The sequence below is a fragment of the Aspergillus nidulans genome, chromosome I (genome assembly GCF_000011425.1).
Source record: "Aspergillus nidulans FGSC A4 chromosome I".
In the NCBI taxonomy this organism is placed as follows: Eukaryota; Fungi; Ascomycota; class Eurotiomycetes; order Eurotiales; family Aspergillaceae; genus Aspergillus; species Aspergillus nidulans.
Window position 1 is genome coordinate 2,679,246 of NC_066257.1, and position 20,148 is coordinate 2,699,393.

At 53.3% G+C, this 20,148-nt stretch overlaps 8 protein-coding genes across 8 annotated transcripts, besides 1 other annotated feature; 4 read left to right on the forward strand and 4 right to left on the reverse strand.

Annotated features, from left to right (window-relative positions):
- Window positions 1-20,148: part of a sequence feature (contig 1.110 1211..298245(1)) that runs on past both edges of the window.
- Window positions 10-1,728, reverse strand: mcsA (citrate (Si)-synthase mcsA). The gene is made up of 3 exons (XM_659162.2): window positions 1,618-1,728; window positions 389-1,522; window positions 10-339 (listed from the first exon to the last, which is right to left on the reverse strand). The coding sequence occupies exons 1-3, from the start codon at window positions 1,663-1,665 to the stop codon at window positions 139-141; spliced, it is 1,383 nt and encodes a 460-aa protein (XP_664254.1). The 5' UTR covers window positions 1,666-1,728; the 3' UTR covers window positions 10-138.
- On the forward strand, window positions 2,527-6,393 carry ANIA_06651 (putative mRNA-nucleus export ATPase (Elf1)). Its single transcript, XM_659163.2, has 4 exons — window positions 2,527-2,661; window positions 2,719-4,793; window positions 4,850-5,416; window positions 5,476-6,393. Exons 2-4 carry the CDS (start codon window positions 2,737-2,739, stop codon window positions 6,206-6,208), a joined length of 3,357 nt encoding a protein of 1,118 aa, XP_664255.2. The 5' UTR covers window positions 2,527-2,661; window positions 2,719-2,736; the 3' UTR covers window positions 6,209-6,393.
- ANIA_06652 (protein bglE) lies at window positions 6,772-9,931 on the forward strand (the record flags this gene model as incomplete). The annotated part of the gene is made up of 3 exons (XM_659164.1): window positions 6,772-7,245; window positions 7,293-7,447; window positions 7,489-9,931. The coding sequence occupies 3 exons, from the start codon at window positions 6,772-6,774 to the stop codon at window positions 9,929-9,931; spliced, it is 3,072 nt and encodes a 1,023-aa protein (XP_664256.1).
- Window positions 10,074-12,117, reverse strand: ANIA_06653 (malate synthase acuE). The gene is made up of 5 exons (XM_050613312.1): window positions 11,705-12,117; window positions 11,226-11,650; window positions 10,979-11,179; window positions 10,577-10,930; window positions 10,074-10,522 (listed from the first exon to the last, which is right to left on the reverse strand). Exons 1-5 carry the CDS (start codon window positions 12,063-12,065, stop codon window positions 10,244-10,246), a joined length of 1,620 nt encoding a protein of 539 aa, XP_050467136.1. The 5' UTR covers window positions 12,066-12,117; the 3' UTR covers window positions 10,074-10,243.
- ANIA_06654 (glutamine synthetase family protein) lies at window positions 13,128-14,763 on the reverse strand (the record flags this gene model as incomplete). The annotated part of the gene is made up of 5 exons (XM_659166.1): window positions 13,128-13,158; window positions 13,209-13,898; window positions 13,946-13,998; window positions 14,047-14,285; window positions 14,340-14,763. 5 exons carry the CDS (start codon window positions 14,761-14,763, stop codon window positions 13,128-13,130), a joined length of 1,437 nt encoding a protein of 478 aa, XP_664258.1.
- On the forward strand, window positions 15,268-16,277 carry ANIA_06655 (protein gudC; the record flags this gene model as incomplete). The annotated part of the gene is made up of 4 exons (XM_659167.1): window positions 15,268-15,326; window positions 15,394-15,933; window positions 15,987-16,170; window positions 16,221-16,277. 4 exons carry the CDS (start codon window positions 15,268-15,270, stop codon window positions 16,275-16,277), a joined length of 840 nt encoding a protein of 279 aa, XP_664259.1.
- On the reverse strand, window positions 16,388-18,077 carry ANIA_06656 (protein pgaD; the record flags this gene model as incomplete). Its single annotated transcript, XM_659168.1, has 3 exons — window positions 16,388-17,123; window positions 17,207-17,352; window positions 17,415-18,077. The coding sequence occupies 3 exons, from the start codon at window positions 18,075-18,077 to the stop codon at window positions 16,388-16,390; spliced, it is 1,545 nt and encodes a 514-aa protein (XP_664260.1).
- Window positions 19,437-20,098, forward strand: ANIA_06657 (uncharacterized protein). Its single transcript, XM_659169.2, has 2 exons — window positions 19,437-19,571; window positions 19,624-20,098. The coding sequence occupies exons 1-2, from the start codon at window positions 19,486-19,488 to the stop codon at window positions 19,826-19,828; spliced, it is 291 nt and encodes a 96-aa protein (XP_664261.1). The 5' UTR covers window positions 19,437-19,485; the 3' UTR covers window positions 19,829-20,098.

Consider the following 20,148-nt stretch of genomic DNA (forward strand, 5'->3'; position numbering starts at 1 on the left):
GCGGAGATATAGCGCAAATATAGACTCTATGTCTAGTCTAATATGATTCAATTGGCGAAACTAAAATCAACCGCAGGCTAGCTACATAACACGCAACACAGTGATATCATTCATAAGCAAGTTGGGAAGGCAAAACAGTTACTTTTTCAGGCCGAGCAGGTTGATGCTCTTCGGCCGCTCAATGGGGAGGCCAAGCGCGCGGTCCCAGATCAGCTGCACGAGGGGACCCAGAGCACGCGACACACCGAATGTCACAGTATAGTAGAGCGGCTGCTGGAATCCGTAGTGGTAGAAGAGCACGCCTGAGGCGGCGTCGACGTTGGGGTGGGGGTTCTTGGTCTAAGCACAATATTAGCTGAAGCGTCTTGTGATAGGGACGATACGGTACCTTTCCATGCTCAGTGAGCACTCCAGGGGCAATCTCTGAGTTCTTCTTGACGAGCTGGAAGACCGGGTTGGCGAGGACATCCTTCCTCGTGGCGGCGAAGTCCATGAGGGCCTGGAAGCGGGGATCCGGCTTGCGGAGCACACCGTGACCGTATCCAGGAACAACACGGCCAGACTTAAGCGTGTCCCAGAGGTACGCGCGGACGTCCTCGTCGGTGAATTTGGTGCCAATTTTCTCCTGCATCGCTAGGATCCAGCGAAGCACTTCCTGGGCTGCGAGACCGTGCAGGGGCCCGGCTAGACCGAGCAGACCGGCGGAGTAACTGAGGAACGGGTCGGAAAGAGCAGAACCGACAAGATGGGTTGCGTGGGCGGAAACGTTGCCGCCCTCGTGGTCGCCGTGGAGAGCGAGGTAAAGACGGAGGAGGTCGTGGAAGTCGGCGTTGTTCGCACCGCCCTTACCGAGGAGCTCGGCGAAGTTGTAGGACCAGTCCTGGGCCGGGTCGAGTTTCTGGCGGCCAACGACATCGATCTCGTTGGGGCGGAAGACGAGCGCCGCGACACGGGGAATCTTTGCGAGAAGCGAGATGGCGTCGTCAAAGGTAGGCTCCCAGTAGTCTGCCTTGTTGATGCCCTTCTCGTAGAGCTTGGCGAATTTGGACTCTGTGTTAAGCGCAGCAGTGATAATACTAATCTGCGTCATGGGGTGCATATGCTTTGGGAACGACTTAGCCAGGTCGAGGATGTGGTCTGGCAGGTGCGACTCCTCGGCCAATTGCTTCGAGAACGCCCGGACCTGGGATGTCGAAGGGACTTCCCCGGTAAGAAGCAGCCAGAACATGGCTTCGGGCAGCATCTCTGTGCCCGTAGGGCCCTTGGGCAGCTCCTTCTGGCAATCCTTGATGGTTTTGCCGTGAAATCGGATTCCCTCGTCTGCGTCGAGAACGGAACCCTCCCAGAGCATAGATTTGAGGCCACGCATGCCGCCAATGACATTGGAGACCTTGACTTCGCCAATAACTTCGTCGCCTTGTTTCTTGACTTCGGCGAGGAGTTCCCGCTTCGCGGGGATGACGGCCTTCAGGGCGGACTTGAGGTCTGGCTCAGCAGTGGCGTAGCCGCGGCGGCCGATTGTCTATCAAGCATTAACTTTAGCTCATTGAATTTTATTTGAGCAATGGAAAAGAAAAGATGAAAAAGAAAAAGAGTCGTCTAAACAAAGCAACATACCTGGGCTAGCCGGGAGGCATGACGAGCGGTGCGGAGCGGAAGAGCCATCTCGAGAAGAATCTGATTCGGTTGGAGAAGTATGAGAACTGAAGAATGTGAATCAATGAGGAAGTGATTAGGCTCTGTGCGAAGGAGAGAAGAAGAGAGAAATAAGACGGAAATGAGGTGAGAATGTTTAAGAGGACAGTAGGATCGGAGCTGAAGAGGCGGTCCGGTTGGCCGCGGAGTCAAGAATGCACAGGCCGAGGCTGTCCCCGGCACATGAGCTGCACCAGTTACAATGCATCCGATGAACGGAGTGATCGACGGTTTCTTGCAGACACCGTTACTAAGCCTCTCATAGTCTACATTGAAGTACTTTCTATTTCCCTTCCTCCGTGTAATTGCAATAAACCGGTGGTGTTGTCGCTCGGTTATCACATGAGGGGTTCGGCAACTCCGTACGGGGTAATTATGGGGTATGACAGCTCAATAACAGTACGGCGACCCTATACCACTTGGGCTGCTGTATCTCTTGCACTTGAGTTAATCATATCATCGAATTATCCATAGAATTACACGTAGGGACAGATATATCAACCACGGAGAGCGGGAGAGAAGCCCTTGAGCAGAAAGGGGTGTAGGTCTCGTGCGGGGTAACCCCAAAGCGGAAAGGTTCGATGGGGTAATATGCCTAATTATTGCCTTATAATAGCCTGATAATCCAGGCCTTAACTAAAATCACGTGATAATTGACACAGCCACAGTCGAACCCACCGGTCCAGGGCTGCGAGCCTGATTGGACACTCAGAGTTTTCTGTTTTGCCACTCTCATTGGCCATTAACTTAAGCCGCCGCTGCCTGAGGCGCACATGGATTCTTTATCGCCTGGAAAATTTCCAGTTTCCCCTCCATCAAATCTCACCATCTCCTCTCTCCCTGTATTTTGGGGGCCTTCGCGTTCTCTTGTGGTTTCTTGGGTTTCTTTCTCGTTGTCCCTTTCATAATTTCTGCTTTTTTTCTCTTGTTTTATACCCGCAAAAGTTGACTGCATTTATTATCCCCGTGAGTTCAGTCGATGAGCCTTGAGCGGTGCGTCAGTTGGAGGCTAACAAGACGAAGATAGAGAATTTCAAGAGAATGCCGCACCTTGAGTCCACCCCAGCCATGCCTACCGTTGTCGCCAAAACTCCCTCGGCCGTTCCTCCCGCTCCCCAGGAGATTTCTTCCCTTCTTCAGACGATCTTCAACGCCGAGACTTCTCAGCAGTCGCTTGATGCCTCATATGCGCTGGCCAACCTTCTGATCCAGAGCGTCGGCCCGTTCTCGTTTTCCCAATATGATTTTATCCTCCCTGAAATCAAGAAGGCTGCCCTCGACAAGAAGAATGGCGCCAGACGCGAAAGCGCGATGCTAATCCTCGGCGCGCTGGTTGAGCGTTTCCCTCCGGCTCATCCCCTTAGTGAAGTTGTCTTCCTTCTCCAAGACGGTGGTGTTTTCCACTTGGCCCTCGATGCGCTGGCCGACAAGGGTGCCGTCGTGCGGGATGCCGCCCAGTACGCCATCGATGCCTTGTATGCCGCCCTCAAACCCGAGGCCAAGGTCAATGCGCTACTCCCTGCCATCTCCAGCTATCTGAGCCGCGGGACCGGCAAATGGCAGGGTTTCGTTGGTGCTTACTGTCTCATTGAAAAGATGGCCCTTGATGCGCAGATGGGCTCAGGGACCAAGGAACAGGAGCTCGAGAAGGATGTCCTCCGTGAGGCTATGGGCAAGACTCTGAAGGACCTCATCCCGTTGGTCGAGTCTGGTATGCACGATCTCAAAAACGATGTTGTCAAGTGCGCCTGCAAGGCCATGAACGCCCTCACCACCCTCCTGTCCAACGACGATGTGGAGCCCCGCATCCCCCTGCTCATCAAAACCATGGAGCAGCCCTCCGAGCAGACCCTGCAGAAGGCTATCCATGCCCTATCGCAGACGACTTTCGTCGCCATTGTCACTTCTCCCGTGCTGGCTCTACTTACTCCTCTACTAGAGCGCTCTCTCAATGCGCCAACCACTCCTCAGGAAACTCTGCGTCAGACTGTTGTTGTTGTGGAGAATTTGACCAAGCTCGTCCACGACCCCGCCGAGGCTCGTACTTTCTTGCCCAAGCTCAAGCCCGGTGTTCAGGCAGTCAAGGACCGTGCTTCTCTTCCCGAGGTTCGTGAGCTGGCCACTCGCGCCATGGATGTTATGGAAAAGGCCATGGCGGACAAGGATATTGCTGCCGGTTCCGTGGCCAAGGTTACTCCCGATGAGGTTCTTTCTGTTCTGAACGCCAAGATTCAGGAGAACGGTGGCCTTGCGCGCCCTGATGCTGCGACCCTGTTTGAACTCGGCAAGACTTATGTCTCTGAGATGGTCCGTGAGGACGTCAACTGCCGCCTGCTCGACCGTATTCCCTCCTGCATTGCCCCGTACCTGCGCGGCCTGCTAGCTGAGAACAAGAACGACGAAGTCGCCGCCGCCGTACAGGCTCACTTTGTTGCAGAAGATGAGCGGAAGTACGGCAAGCCTGTTCCGGATGACCCTAACGAGGTCGAAATCGTCAACGCCAATTTCTCGCTCGCTTACGGTGGTATGCTTCTGCTATCGCACACGAACCTTCGTCTCCTTAAGGGACACCGCTATGGTCTTTGCGGACGTAACGGAGCTGGAAAGTCGACGCTCATGCGTAGCATTGCCAATGACAAGCTCGAGGGTTTCCCTCCCCCCGACCAGGTCCGGACCTGCTTCGTCGAGCACAACCAGGGAGAAGATGCTGATCTGACCATCTTCGAGTATGTCAAGAAAGACCCTAAGATTGCCGCCGAGGGTGATGAGCATATTCGCAACGTTTTGCTCGAGTTCGGCTTCACCGACGGGCCCGAAGGACGCCAGTCGCAGGCCGTGGGCTCTTTGTCTGGAGGTTGGAAGATGAAGCTGGCTTTGGCCCGTGCAATGCTTCTGAAGGCGGATGTGCTCTTGCTTGATGAACCTACTAACCATCTTGACGTTGCAAACGTCAAGTGGCTGCAGGAATACCTCAAGAAGCACACTGAGATTACCAGTTTGATTGTCTCTCACGACTCTGGTTTCTTGGACGAAGTGTGCACAGATATCTACCACTACGAGCAGAAGAAACTGGTTTGCTACAAGGGGAACCTGGCTGAGTATGTTTACCTTTATGTCACTCTACACCATCAGTTGCTAACTATTGATTGCGCAGTTTCGTCAAGGTCAAGCCTGAAGCGAAGAGTTACTACACTCTCTCGGCTTCCAATATTCAGTTCAAGTTCCCGCCGCCTGGTATTCTTTCCGGTATCAAATCCAACACCCGCTCGATTTTGCGAATGACAGACTGCTCCTACACCTACCCTGGTGCCAGTAAGCCCTCGCTGACCGGCGCATCTCTGTCGCTCACTCTGTCGTCTCGTGTTGCCATCATTGGTGGTAACGGTGCGGGTAAATCGACGTTCATCAAGATGTTGACCGGCGAAACTATCCCCCAAACCGGAAAGGTGGAGAAGCACCCCAACTTGCGTATCGGTTACATCAAACAACACGCGTTGGAACACGTCGAGATGCACTTGGAAAAGACTCCCAGCCAGTACTTGCAATGGCGGTACGCTAACGGAGATGACCGCGAGGTCTTCCTCAAGCAGACCCGTATCCTCACTGAGGAGGACAAGGCACAGCTGGAGAAGCCTGTCGATCTTGGAGACGGCCGCGGTCCCCGCCGGATTGAAGCACTTATTGGTCGACAGAAGTGGAAGAAGTCTTTCCAATACGAAGTGTATGTTCCCCAATCCATACCCTTTAGCTCACCTTATTTGTGCATACTGACACATTCAGGAAATGGGTTGGCCTCCTTCCCAAACACAACACCATGATCTCGCGCGAGACTCTTCTTGAGTTAGGTTTCTTTAAGATGGTGCAGGAATTCGATGACCACGAGGCCTCGCGTGAAGGCCTTGGTTTCCGTGTTCTCGAGCCTAAGACTATCGCTAAGCACTTCGAGGACGTTGGCCTCGACCCCGAAATCGCCAACCACAACGAAATTTCCGGTCTCTCTGGTGGTCAGAAGGTTAAAGTCGTCCTTGCTGGAGCGATGTGGAACAACCCGCACCTGCTTGTGCTCGACGAGCCCACTAACTTCTTGGACCGCGACTCTCTAGGTGGTCTTGCGGTTGCCATTCGCGATTTCAAGGGTGGTGTTGTCATGATTTCTCACAACGAAGAATTCGTTGGCGCCCTGTGCCCCGAGCAAATTCACATTGCCGACGGCAAGATCGTTGCTCGCACAAATACCGCCATCTCTCTGGATCGCTTTGAAGACAGCGCTTCATCCACTCCCCAGCCCGGCAGCACGGCCGCCAGCTCCGTGGCCAACAGCGCCGCCGCCTCAGCCGTCAACTCCGGCGCCGAGGACCAGGGCGAGCTCAAGTTCAAGGCCAGGAAGAAGAAGAAGATGACCCGTGCGCAGCTGAAAGAGCGTGAGGCTCGGCGCCGTCTTCGCCACATTGAATGGCTCAACAGTCCTAAGGGAACTCCCAAGCCTCCCGATACCGATGATGAGGCTGAATAGATGCTGGGCGTGTTCCTTTGTGCTGGTTGCTTGCATGAATGATGCATGATGATTTTTTATTAATGTTCTGGGATAGACGGTGTTTTGTTGAGTCTTGTATATACCTATAGACTTACTGTATTAGTTTTGCTCTCGCCTGTTAATGTTTTGGTTTCATTGCTTTCCCTAATTCAACTTTCATAGAGTAGCTGTGCTCCAGCTAAGCATCCGCCTGCCAAGTGCAGCCCTAACTCCAGTCTATTAGAAGGGCAAGCAACATCTCCATTGTTCAACACGTTTGGCAATTATAGAGTGATGTGCGGTTGTTTACTTGAAGCAGAAGGCGACGGCACGTGAAACGGCCGTCTTACGTAGCCCTGCGGAGCTCGATCTTCATCTCTGGCCTGTCTGTCCCCTTTTCGTTTCAACTCAACCACTTTCTTCTCGTGCTTTCCGTGTTTTTTTTTTTTCTCTTTCTAGTTTTCAATTCCTACAGTTTCTGTTTTCAACAGTTCTAAATCTCACTGTTTAGTTCTTGTCGCTCTCTACTTCAATGACCTTCCCTTTCCGCGCATGAAGGCACCATGCCAAAAAGCTATACTCCCGTTCACGATTCCATCCCCGAGGAAGATCACTTCTCCTCTGACGACGAAAGCAACTTCCGGCTCCATCGTATAGACAGATCTGCTTCTCGCTCACAGTCTCCGAAAGAGAATGAAGGCGAACCGTCCATTCTCGCTCCGCTCGTCCGCAAATCTACGGACTTCGAGACATACTTGGACTCCCTCACCGAAGACGAGCAACAACTGCTTTCTGCCTCTAAAGACCATGACATAGAAGATCTTGATCGGTTTGGCGATGGCACTGCTGCTGCGCGCCGGAGATTTTCCGAGTCAAAGAAGCGGAGGAAGCTGCTAGCGAAGCGCGGCGGTTGGCGCGCGGTTTACTATTCTAAAACTTGGTGGCGCACGCTGGTCGTCGTCATCATTGCCCTGGGATTGTTGGTTTGGGGGTTTTTGAAATACGCTTCTACTCGCGGTGATATTTGGGAGGAATATGTGCGTTTGGCGAGTTCATGGACATGCACAGCGCTGATGTGGCTTAGGATATGCCCGGACCTGACTCGTACTTTCCCACGCCCAAGGGAGGCACGCTCAAACATTGGGCGGAAAGCTACGAGAAAGCGTCAAAGCTAGTTGAGCGAATGACATTGATTGAGAAGGTCAATATCACGACGGGAACGGGTTGGCAGATGGGGATGTGCGTTGGGAATACGGGTCAGTGCTCCTAATTATCTCCAGAAACTCAAAGCTAACCATATCAGGCCCCGCCGCACTCGTCGGGTTTCCGTCGTTGTGTCTACAAGATGGCCCCCTCGGAATCCGTTTCGCAGACCATATCACCGCTTTTCCCGCTGGAATCACCACAGGCGCGACATGGAACAGGGACTTGATGCGCCAGCGCGGTGCTGCCATCGGACTGGAGGCCCGTCTGAAAGGAGTGAATGTCATTCTTGGTCCTTCCATGGGCCCCCTTGGTATGATGCCAGCTGGTGGGCGCAACTGGGAAGGCTTTGGGTCGGATCCTGTTCTTCAGGCGGTCGCTGCTGTGGAGACTATCCATGGAATTCAGAGCAATGGTGTTATGGCTACAGCCAAACACTACATAATGAATGAGCAAGAGCACTTCCGCCAGCCCAACGAATGGGGCATCCCATACGCTCTTTCCTCTAACATCGATGACCGCGCTTTGCACGAGGTGTTTCTTTGGCCGTTCGCTGAAAGTATCCGCGCGGACGTGGCTAGCGTCATGTGCTCTTACAATCAAGTAAACAACTCCCATGCATGCGAAAATAGCAAACTCTTAAACGGCATTCTCAAGGACGAGCTTGGATTCCAAGGTTTTGTACAGTCGGACTGGCTCGCTCAGCGATCAGGCGTCAACAGCGCTTTGGGTGGTCTTGACATGAGTATGCCTGGCGATGGTCTTCACTGGGCAGACGGCCGGTCACTATGGGGTAGCGAACTCACCCGCGCCGCACTCAATACTTCCGTTCCCATGGAGCGCTTAAACGACATGGTGACGCGGATTGTGGCCGCCTGGTATCAGCTGGGCCAGGATTCTTGGGAGAGCCCAGCTCCTGACGGCGATGGCGGTCCTAACTTCTCATCCTGGACGGACGATGAGTTTGGCTTCCGGTATCCCGGCAGCCCGGGTGATACGTCCGCTGCTCGCGTAAATCGGTTCATTGATGCACAGGGTAGGGGAGAAGAAGGCCACTGGAACATTGCCCGAAAGGTTGCAGCGGAGGGCATCGTTCTGGTCAAGAACGTCGGTGGCGTCTTGCCTCTGTCTCGTTCACCTAGGGCCAACGCTGAGAGGCCTTATCGGGTTGGCGTATACGGGGACGATGGCGGTCCCGCCGCTGGTCCCAACATCTGCACCGACCGAGGGTGCAACTCAGGGACTCTAGCAATGGGCTGGGGTAGTGGCACCGTCGAATTCCCATACCTAATCAGCCCGATCGATGCCTTGCAGGGCGCATGGCAAAGCGATGTTCAGATGACGCCGTATTTACGAAATGCGGTGATGCCTGCAGACACGTCGGACAAGGATCTCTGCCTCGTCTTCGTCAACGCTGACTCCGGCGAAGGCTATATCTCCGCTGGCGGTATCCACGGGGACCGCAACAACTTGTTCCTCCAAAAGGGTGGTGATACTCTTGTCCATACCGTCGCCACCAACTGCGGCGGTCCAACCGTCGTGGTCGTGCACGCCGTTGGTCCCGTCATTGTTGAACCCTGGATTGACCTCCCCGGAGTCCAAGCCGTACTCTTCGCCCACCTTCCTGGAGAAGAAAGCGGCAACGCCCTTCTGGACGTCCTATTCGGTGATGTTGACGCCAGCGGCCGCCTCCCCTATACCGTCGGCAAAAGCCTTGAAGACTACGGTCCCGGCGCGCAAGTTCTGTACGAACCCAACGCCCCCGTCCCGCAGGTCGACTTCTCCGACGCTCTTTACATCGACCACCGTTACTTCGACCGCAACAACATCAACCCCCGCTATGAATTCGGCTTCGGTCTCTCCTACACGAAATGGGAACTCACAAACATGAAGATAACCCGCCTTCAACGGAACCCTTCGCGTCTCCCCGCTGCCCGCCCCCCGGACGCCGTAGCACCACCCTCCTACGATGCAAATCCTCCACTCGCAAACGAGTCTGTCCTCTTTCCACCTGGCTTCCGCATCCTCTCAAAGTACATTTACCCCTACCTTCCTACTCTCGAAGCCACGACTCCTCCCCCTCCAAACCCAGAAGCCAGCGGCAGCGCTACCGACCAAAAACCCCACCGCACCAAACCCTCCGACGCAGGCGGCGGGGCCGGCGGAAACCCTTCCCTTTACGAAGAGGTTGCACGCATTGACCTAACGGTCCAGAATACCGGCACACGGTCCGGCCAACAAGTGATCCAACTCTACGTCTCCTTTCCCCACACCGTCACTGAATCATCGGGTCAGAAAAGTCATGAAAACATTGACTTCCCCGATCGTGTTCTGCGTAATTTCACGAAGATTTCGCTGGCGCCGGGGCAAAAAATGGATGTGAATATGACTCTTACCAGGAAAGATCTGAGCTACTGGAGTGTGCGTGAGCAGAATTGGGTGCTGCCGAAGGATGAGTTCTATTTTTGGGTTGGCTACAGTTCAAGAAACCTGCCATTGGGTAAACCTTTTGATCCATGAAATTTCTGGAGGGATCAGGTTTTTCAAGTATATTGGTTTGTTTAAAAGTATATATTTGGGTTAGTAACCTGTGGTTACTACATGAAATAAAGCATGAAATACGAAGGTGGATCTGGTTTGCATTTTAGATATACATAGATAATTTAGCACAGCATAGCATACTAGATCAGCATAGATATGCTTTGCTCGTACACCCTCGAAGATGAATCAAAGAATAACCATCAGTTTGGAATCATAATCATATCTAGCATAACGAACATAACACCCAAGATTAGAAGACCATAAAGAAACCGGTAACAAAAAAGGATGAAATTAGAGCTTTGAAGCAGTACCCGGAGACGAAATCTCGTTGTACAGCAGGCTGGTCAAGAAGTCGGCGTAATCTTCACCGGTAACCTGGCCGGCAAAGTAGCGACCAGCAAGCTGGAACTTGTTGCCCTTAGGACCCTTGGCTGCAAGGGCATCGGCCTGTTCCTTCAGCAGACGTAAGGCATAAGCCTTGTCAACCTTCTTGCCCTCAGAGGTGGTAACACCGTGGCGGGCCCATTGCCAAAGCTGGCTGCGGGAGACTTCGGCGGTAGCGGCGTCCTCCTATTTCATCATTAACATCATTTCTTTGGGCTAAGAAAGTGCAGGGGTCCTTACCATCAGGTAGTTAATAGGGATACATCCGACACCACGAAGCCAACCCTCCATGTAGGAGAGACCGATGTTCAGGTTCTTGCGGATACCGTCCTCGGTGATCTTTCCGGGAACGTTGGTGTTGAGGAGGTCGTTGGCGGTGATGTTGACGTCCTCGCGGCGGACGTGCATCTGATTGGGGGTGGGCATGTACTTGTTGAAAACTTCACTGGCAATCGAAGCGAGAGCCGGGTGCGCAACCCATGTGCCGTCGTGGCCTGCACGAACTTCACGGAGCTTATCGGCGCGCACGCCTTCCATGGCCTTGTCGTTGGCCTCGGCGTTGTCTTTAATGGGGATTTGAGCGGCCATTCCACCCTGCATACGTTAGTACGGATACCGAACTTTGCAAAAGAAAGGGCATACCATAGCGTGGACTCCTCGCTTGTGACAGGTCTTGATGAGGAGCTTCACGTAGGCATCCATGAAAGGTACGGTCATGGTGACATCAGAGCGGTCAGGAAGGACAAAGTTGGGGTGTTGGCGGAATTTCTTGATGAAGGAGAAGATGTAGTCCCAGCGGCCGCAGTTGAGACCGGAGCTGTGGTCACGGAGTTCGTAGATGATCTAAGCTGTTAGCGTAGCCCTAAACGAGCAAGCAAAGAAAACACACCTCTTCCATCTCAAACGCAGCAGTGATGGTTTCAATCAGAACGGTACCACGGATGGTGCCGCGGGGCATGCCAATGTAGTCCTGAGCCAGGTTGAAGACATCGTTCCACAGACGAGCTTCGAGGTGAGACTCCATCTTGGGAAGGTAGAAGTAAGGACCGAACCCGCGAGCCACCAATTCCTTGGCGTTGTGGAAGAAGTACAGACCAAAGTCGAACAGACTGCCGGAGATGGGCTCGCCATCGACAGTGAAGTGCTTCTCGTCGAGGTGCCAGCCACGGGCACGAGCAATCAGGGTGGGCAGGGTTCGGTCTGTGCGAAGCTTGTACTCCTTCTGACCCTGCTTGAAGTCGACCTGGCGGCGGATGGCATCGTAAAGGTTGATCTGGCCGTTGATCATGTTATCCCAAGTAGGGGCGCTGGAGTCTTCACGCCGTTAGCTGTTACTCATCGAAATGTTTGCAGATCTGTGATGCATACCCTCGAAATCAGCCATGTAAGTCCACACATCCGAGTTCAGTGCGTTGACGACCATCTTCCGGTCGGTAGGACCAGTGATCTCAACGCGACGGTCGACGAGACCAGGCGCTGGGGGAGCTCCCTTCCAGCTGGGATCATCGCGGATGTGCTTGGTCTCTGGGAGGAAGTCGGGGAGGTGGCCCTTGTCGATCTCGGCCTGACGATCAACGCGGCGCTGCAGGAGAGCCTTGCGAGTAGGGTTGAAGGTACGGTGTAAGATGGCGAGGAAAGCACAGGCTTCCTTTGTGAGGATCTTGCGGGCTTCGTTGCTCACGGAGCCGAGGATGGCCACATCCTTAAGCTGGGCGTCGACCTGAGACATGATGCTAGCGTTCACTTATCCAATTTATAGAGAGATGGAGAAGTGTAGCGAAGTTTGGAAAGAAGAAAAGTCAATCAAGAATCCGGGGGCGAGCCTAGACCAGACTTATATATATGAAGCATGCCGATAACAGTCAGTTCGGCAGGAGCACATTGTGACTACGTCAGTGAGCGATGAACAACCGCGGTCCAATCGACGCCGGTGATTGGGAGACTTTGGAATGGATCCATGAGCGCGGGCAAATCAGGAAGGATGGAGCAGGGTCGATAGGAATTGAGCCATTCAGACGGTTGATCGTGAAGTTGAAAGCGTCAGGATGAACGGATCTGGCCGAATCCGGTATCTAGTCATGTGATTTTCCCGCGGGAAAGTCACGAGATACGAAGCTACTCGGCCGACTGCAGAGCTCTTAATGCTGCGAGTCCCAGCATTCTACACGGCGAACGGCGTCGACCGAGCGACCGAGACGACCGAGCTCTCGACCGACTGAAGGCTACAGTTTATCAATTACGAGTTTTAATAGAACGAATCTACAACATGTTGGTCTACAATTGCAGATGCAGAGTGGCTACATATGTTTCTCCGTGACGCTGCCCAGCCGAGGAGGCAAACAAGGTGGAAAACTCCCCGCACGCCCGAGCGAGCAGCTCCTATGAGCTCCCAGTGCCGCGGTTGATCGCCCGGGCAGTTTCACCTTTCGTCCGTCATACTGAAGCTCTGTCACCGACATCTTCCGAGGTTTGTCCAGCTGCTACTATAATTATTACATTGACTCGATATCGCGGTGAGTCACTGCTAGCAGGAAAGGAACCAAACTTGACCAACATCGACAATTGTGTATCTATACCTCAATCGCTGAAAAACAGCACCGCTGGCACGTGAAAACCCATGAACAGACCAACATGAGCTATCCTAACATGTGATATCATAATATGGATACATCCCAGCTCCGGATCGACCCCGGAATCTACGCGCTGACCGAGTTCGGGATCGAACGGGTCATCTGTCAACCTTCAGCCTTGTCTTCCAAGCTCCTAAACTTTGATCGGTGAGGCCCGGTCACTAGACTGTCTCAATATACCGTCGCACCTCCCTATATCAAGTCAGCATATGCCATTGAACATCCCATTAGGTAGAGCATACCAGTCCGTTACGGCCTCTTCCCACAAGCGCAGTTCATGTTCCCGAGTCCCACCAAAGTGATCAACGAAAGCATCGCCAAAGACTTCCCGTGCGACACTGTCTTTTCGCGTAAACGTGGCGATCGCCGCACCCAAATTCTTAGCAAGCCGTACTCCCTTATCGCTCTCGCCCCCCATATCCTCACCCTTGGATAGCGGCGGGACAGGAATCTCGAGTTTCTTCTCCACACCCCACCATCCCAATGCGACTATGGCTGCCAGCACGAAATGCGGGTTCGCATCGGCTCCAGGCACACGTACCTCCAGCCGAGTGGCCTTCGGGCTCGCGGTTGGCGGCGTAATAAGACGAATAGATGCGGCCCGGTGCTCTAAGCCCCAAGACACGGTTACCGGGGCCCAGAAGTTCTCCACTAAGCGCTTGTAGGAGTTGACAGTCGGCGCGAACATTGGCATAATGTCCGGAAGCCCCGTAAGGATCCCAGCCAGGAAACATCGTCCCAGGTCAGAAAGGTAAGCCACGTCGGGGTACGGAGGAGAGGGATCCGGGGTTGAACGGTGGAACGCATTCGTGTCATCACTGTTCACCAGCGAAATGTGCATGTGGCCACTGTTGCCCGGTAAGCCCTCGCGCGGCTTTGCCATGAAGGTCGGCGTGATGCCATGTTTCGTGCCGATGGATTTGACGACATATCTATGCTTGTCAGCAAGTCCTTGGATCCGCAGTCAGCCAGGACATACTTGAAAAGTCCTGCTTTATCCGCCATCCCCTTGGCTTCGCCGAACTGTAAGGCCTGATCCGTTGTCAGCACACGAACGGCCACAGTTCAGTAGTCACCCACCGCTTCATAAACGCCCGGTCCGCTCTCGGTGTGCCACCCCTCGATCTCACAGTTAAATTGCTCGCAGGCATCAAAGATGCCGTAGTAGTAGTCTTGGTTATGAATCGGACGCGTCAAACTGTATCCGAACATCCCGTCTGTGATCGACGGGAGCGCCTCGACCGGGTTCTCTTTCAAGAAGGATGCCGTGGACGAGGCATTGCGATTGGGTGTTGCGAACTGGTAAAACTCATATTCCGCTGGATACTCAGAGTATTAGCACTGCTCTCTCAACCGTTCCAGAGCCGACTCACCACCCGCCATCGCACGATACCCTTGCGCCTCGGGCTTGCGCAGAGCCATCCTCAGCAAGCTCCGAGGACATGCAAACAACGGCTCCTTCGTATCCGGGTCATAGAAGCTGACGAGGAAGAAAGGCACGTTATTCTCCCAGGGGATGCGGCGGAAACTGGAGAGATCCGGTTTGGCCAGGAGATCCCGGTAACCGTTCTCTTTGTTGCTGATCCCAAGCTCGCGGAAATATGTTCTATCATGCATATCCCAGCCAAAAATGACCGAGCAGAAACCGAATCCCTCATCGACGACCGAGAGGAATTTCTTCTTGGAGACCAGCTTGCCGCGAAGCATGCCGTCGGCGTCGACGCCAGCCAGCTTCACCCGTGTGTCATTCTGCAAGATTTGCGCGACGTTTTCGGACGTGACTTCTGTGGCGGACATTTCTGTAATGATTCTGGATATCGTTCGCGCCTTGACGATGAACAGATGCGAGCAGGGGAAGCAGGAACCGAAGCGTAGGTGGGTAGGTATCAGCGGGGTCCACGGTGGCTGGAAAGGAGTGAAACGGGAGTTATTGGTTCACTGTGCCTGTTGAAGGTCGAAATACACTGAAAAACACTGGTTAGTAACAATTTATCCCTTATGATAGGGATCGTCTCACTAACAGGAATATAGATCGACTAGAAAGAGGGTGGAAGATAGGCAAACAGTGGTGTCGGTGTCGGTGAGAGTCCGTCCCTGTGGGCACAGGGCAATCTATAGCTATGGGGCTTATCTGAGATAACTACGTAAGATAAGTCTGTCCGTCCCCGATCCTCGTGCCCCGCACCCACCACTGATCCCTGGCCCTCCTGGAGCTTCATCCAAGTCTCCTTCTTAATACTTAGCATTGACCTCAACGTCGCTATACACTCCGATTTTCATTCACGAATACATATTCTCGCAATGGCTACCCCCCGAGGCCGTCTCCAAGGCAAGAATGCCATCATCACCGGTGCCGCAGGGTAACCCACCCCACACAACACACACAGCCCACGTATACCAATAACCCAGCTAACAGCAACACAACAGCGGTATTGGACTCGAAACTAGCATCTTATTCGCCCGCGAAGGCGCCAATGTCCTGATGGCAGACATCTCCGCGTCGGCTCTCGAAAAAGCCCTCGCGAAGGTCAGAGAGCTCGTCCCTGACGCGCCCCGTGTTGAGACCATCAAGTGCGACGTCTCCAAGGAATCCGAGGTTCAGGCTATGGTCGAGTCCCAGGACTCCTGGGGCGGCACAGATGTGATCTTCAACAATGCCGGAATCATGCACGCGGACGACGCCGATGCCATCGACACTCCTGAGAAAATTTGGGACTTGACGCAGAACATCAACGTCAAGGGCGTGTGGTTTGGATGTAAACATGCGGTACTGAGCATGCGGAGACACAAGAAGAGCAAGGGCAGTATCATCAACACGGCGAGTGTTGTTGCGCTGGTCGGGAGTGCCACGCCGCAGCTGGCGTACACGGCGTCCAAGGGTGCTGTGCTGGCGCTGACGAGGGAGCTGGCGATCGTGCATGCTCGGGAGGGAATCCGGTTCAATGCACTGTGCCCGGCACCATTGAAGTATGTCTATCCTTTCTTCGATCTGGTTTTGACATGTTCTGACTGTGAACCAGCACTCCACTCTTGCAAGACTGGCTGGGTGACGACCAGGCCAAGCGTCACCGCCGCGAAGTGCATTTCCCCATGGGACGGTTCGGAGAGGCCATTGAGCAGGCTCATGCGGTGGTCTTCCTGGCCAGTGACGAGAGCAGCTTTGTCAATGGAGCCGACTTTGTTGTTGACGGTGGCATGAGCAAGGTACATTTTCTCCCCAGCCCAACGAATATCGGCTAAGCTAACAATGACAGGCGTACGTTACCCCTGAGGGACCGGCTCCTCCGGCTCCTAAGAACCAGGCTCAATAGGTTCTTTGGGTTGGTAAACGCTAGAAATAGATTAGGCTCAGCAATGGACTGCTATTCGAACATGCTACCTAGCTGTAGATACACTGCTTCCCGCTTAAACTTGATATCCATCAAGGACATCCAGAGTCAGGATAATTGCAGCTATCATCACTACCCCCCGTGATGCTGACCCCACTGAACGTAAAGTTCTCACAGCTCCCATCCCCACAAAGAATGTAATAATCCTTTCCACCGCTCATCGTTCCCGTGACATCGGTGAATTCGACATTGGTGATGCTCACCCCGTTGCTCGGCTCGCCGGTCGGGCCCCCGTTAAGGTAATCCTGCTGCACCACGATACCGTACTTACTGATTCCACTGAGGCTGATGTTCTCATACTTGATGTTCGAGACCTCGCCAGTCTCCCCCTCATTTGTCTTGATCCGGCATCCATTCTGGGAATTCACGACTTGACTATTGCTGAACACAACTCCATCAACGGTGTTATCGCTCTTTCCGCCAATGGATCCGATACTCAGTCCGTGTCCACCAGAGCAATACATGTTATCGACGGTAATATTTGTGCCTGACGTAATAGCAACACAGTCATCCTGGTTGTAAACATTGCTATCCTTCAGAATCAAATCAGTCGACGACTTGATATCGAATCCGTCTGAGTTGTGCGCGGCGGGATCGCCATCAGAGGAATCGTTCGGCTCGTCGCCGGCTGAGTTGTCGAGCGTGATGCCGGTCAGTGTAAGGGACTCAGTGTTTTCGATGTCAAAACAGTGCACCGGCCAGTTCTGGATGTTGAGGTTCGCAACCACAGAGTTGTAGACATGTTTCAGGACGATAAAGTGGTCAGGTCTGCAACCGTTAGAAAATGTTCGCCATTTCAACGAGCTGGACCGTCAAGTGAGGGGCCTCAGATAGGGTGAGAAGGTACGTACTTATCCGAGCCACCATTCGACCCCTGCCCGTCCCAGTATGCCTGGCCGTTCCCGTCGATGACATGGTCCTCTGTCCCGGTGATGGTCAGGTTCGTACCGGAGATGACGATCGGGTCGAAGTCGCTGTCTGACGTGTCACCGAATGTCTTGTCTTATTAGCTTCGTCCCGTCACAAGATACCGTCCCGCCGAAGAGAGAGAATGCGTACCGTCTTCCCCGCAAAGATCACCGCCGCCCCGGTCTGCAGATCCTGAAGGTCAATGGTGCTGGAGGGCGGGGCGTACACGTCCGAGAGCATGATGTTCGAGCAGGATGCAACGGCCGAGGAGATGCCAGCATAGTCAGTTACCGTGCATGTTGTGCCGCCGTTGCCGGTGTATGGAGTGTACGGGGAGGCTCTAGTGGAGGTTGGAGCTTCAGTAGTTGCAGCCGCAGCGAAACTGGAGCTGGGACCAGGGCTGGAACTCTTGATCTGGGTCTTGAAGGTAACCACCGCGCTGGAGCTGGAGCTAGAGGGAACAAAGACGGGGATCCGCGAAGGAGTTGCCGTGGCCGTCGAGGTCGTGATAACAGGCACAGAGGCCGGGACAGTGCTAGTGGCAGGGACAGGAGTGGCAGTAGCGCTGTCAACCGGACCGAGACAGCTGCATGCACTGGAGAGGTGCTTGATCTTGGAGTCGCAGGCGGAGAGGAATGCGTCGGGGACGCCGGTCGGCTCAGATACTACCGAAGCAGTGAACGTCGCGCAGAAACTGGCTGCTTCGTCAGAAGAGACTGAGTAGATGGAAGCGCAGGAGTGCGCAGGGTCGTTAGGGTTGTTGCAGGCTAGGGCAAGTGGGAGGAGGGGGGTAAGAAGCGCGCAGCGCTTCATCTTGAGTGATAAAGAATGACTGGATAAAAACGCGAGGGGGAGGGGAAATGAAAGTGAGGGAAAGAATGGCAGGACTGGCTTGCTGAGCAGAATGGAAATATCAGGGCAAGAGGTCTTCTTTTTATACCCGGGCTAGGTATAATCGGCGATACGACAGACAGCCCCGTATCCGACTCGTCCAGCAAAGAGTCGAGTCAGTGGCTATGCCAGACCATACAGAAGAAACTTCTAAGCGATCAAACCGCCAGAATAACAGATGAATCAGTTCCTCGACCCGAATGCTTGAGATTGCTTGACTCGAGAACGGAACTGCTATTGGTGGAAGACGGAGACACAAGCCTTTGCCAATCTAGGTGTTCATTTTGATAGATTGGGCTTATTCCACAGGGGTCTATCTGAAACTGATCTAGCCCTAATTCAAGTGGACCCCTCACTCTCAGTTGAGGGGGAGTCGCCAGCCTCTCACTATATCCAAAGGTAGAGGAAGTAACAATTCGTCATGCATACAGTATCCGGCTTATCAAGAAAGGGAACAAAACCAAAAGAAAAAAAAAAAAGAACGGCCGGTCTGATGAAGAACAGGATACTCGCAACGACTTTACAAGATGAAACCATACCCCGAGTCGGCTTGTATCTTGAGACCGTAAACACCAAGAAGTGGGACCGAGACAATCTATCCATGACAGGCTATTCTGGTCTCGCCCGTGCTCAAATGCAGGGAGAAGCTCAGCGACTGTCAAGTGTCTAGCGATTCTCACCTCCGTTCGTTATGCCATGAAGTGGACCGCATTTATCGGAGAGGGAGTGCGTAGGCCATATCAAGATCGGTGTTGAGAGTTGTGGCAGTTGTTGATCGCATCAGGGCATGAAAATGACAGCCTGATGTGGGGGCATTATTCCGTTCATGTACCGATTTAACACCACATATTTTTCAAGAGTTAGTCAGTGTGGCCGAGTGGTTAAGGCGGTAGATTCGAATGCCTGTTCAGCATTATTATCTACTGGGTTCGCCCGCGCCAGTTCGAATCTGGTCGCTGACGGTTTTTTTTTTTGGCAGCCAAGTACAACTGCGCACTGACCGGGCATTATCAAAATATGTAATTTATGCAATCCGACTCAGCCAACCAGAGCATTCAGTTATAGAGTATCGTGGCAGTGCCAGGCCCACGGATAATCTCATACCCCAGAGACTCCTGAGTACCGTTCCACGGTTAACAGCACGCCCAGGGCATTGCCTCGGATCGTGACGTCGGGGATGGGGAGACTTGCTGTACCCAAATCATGCGATCAGCTGATGGTCTGACCTCCATTCATCCTTTTTAAACACTCTCGTTCTTTGTCCTCTCTACCAAAACACCACAAGACTATCCACTGATAAGAACTACATCAATTCTACCGTCTTACTACCATGCACCCTGAATTCTCCGCACATCCCCCGCAACGCCCGACTCTCAAGCGCCCGGCCGCTATTCCGTCGGTCCGGATCAGACGCTGGTATGCTCCCTAACCATCCATCGCTTTAACTCTAACGTTAATCACATCTTAGGTCCATCCCCCTCCTCGCCATTGCAGCCGGCGCCTACGGAATCGCCCAGTACGGGGCGATGCAGTCTAACTCGCCGTACCGGGTCTCCAGCCAACTAGCCGAGGAGGAGCGTCTCCGCAAGAACCAGCAGCTCATGGACGCCTACGGGTACAAAGACAACGTGGAGGATCTGCAGAAGGCCCTGGAGGCATACGAGGTCCAATGATGCGGGCTCATCGCGTCGACGAAAGCGCTTTTTGATATTATGTGGCGTTGGCATCGGGTTGGAGTTATGTTTGGTTGCTGATTGAATTGAATCGCTCGGCGTCCGGAGTATTTACTGTCGTCATCGGTTTCTGCATCGCTTCAACAGAATGTCGGTACTATTTGATGCCTTTTGTTCTCTTTACGACTCATGATGAATATATATATATTTATATATATATATCTATGTATATCTATATATATTGAAATTTATATGTTAATTTACGTTATCTACTCTGTTGAGGACAAGATCAGCTGCTGGGGTCCGCAGGAGATCACCGA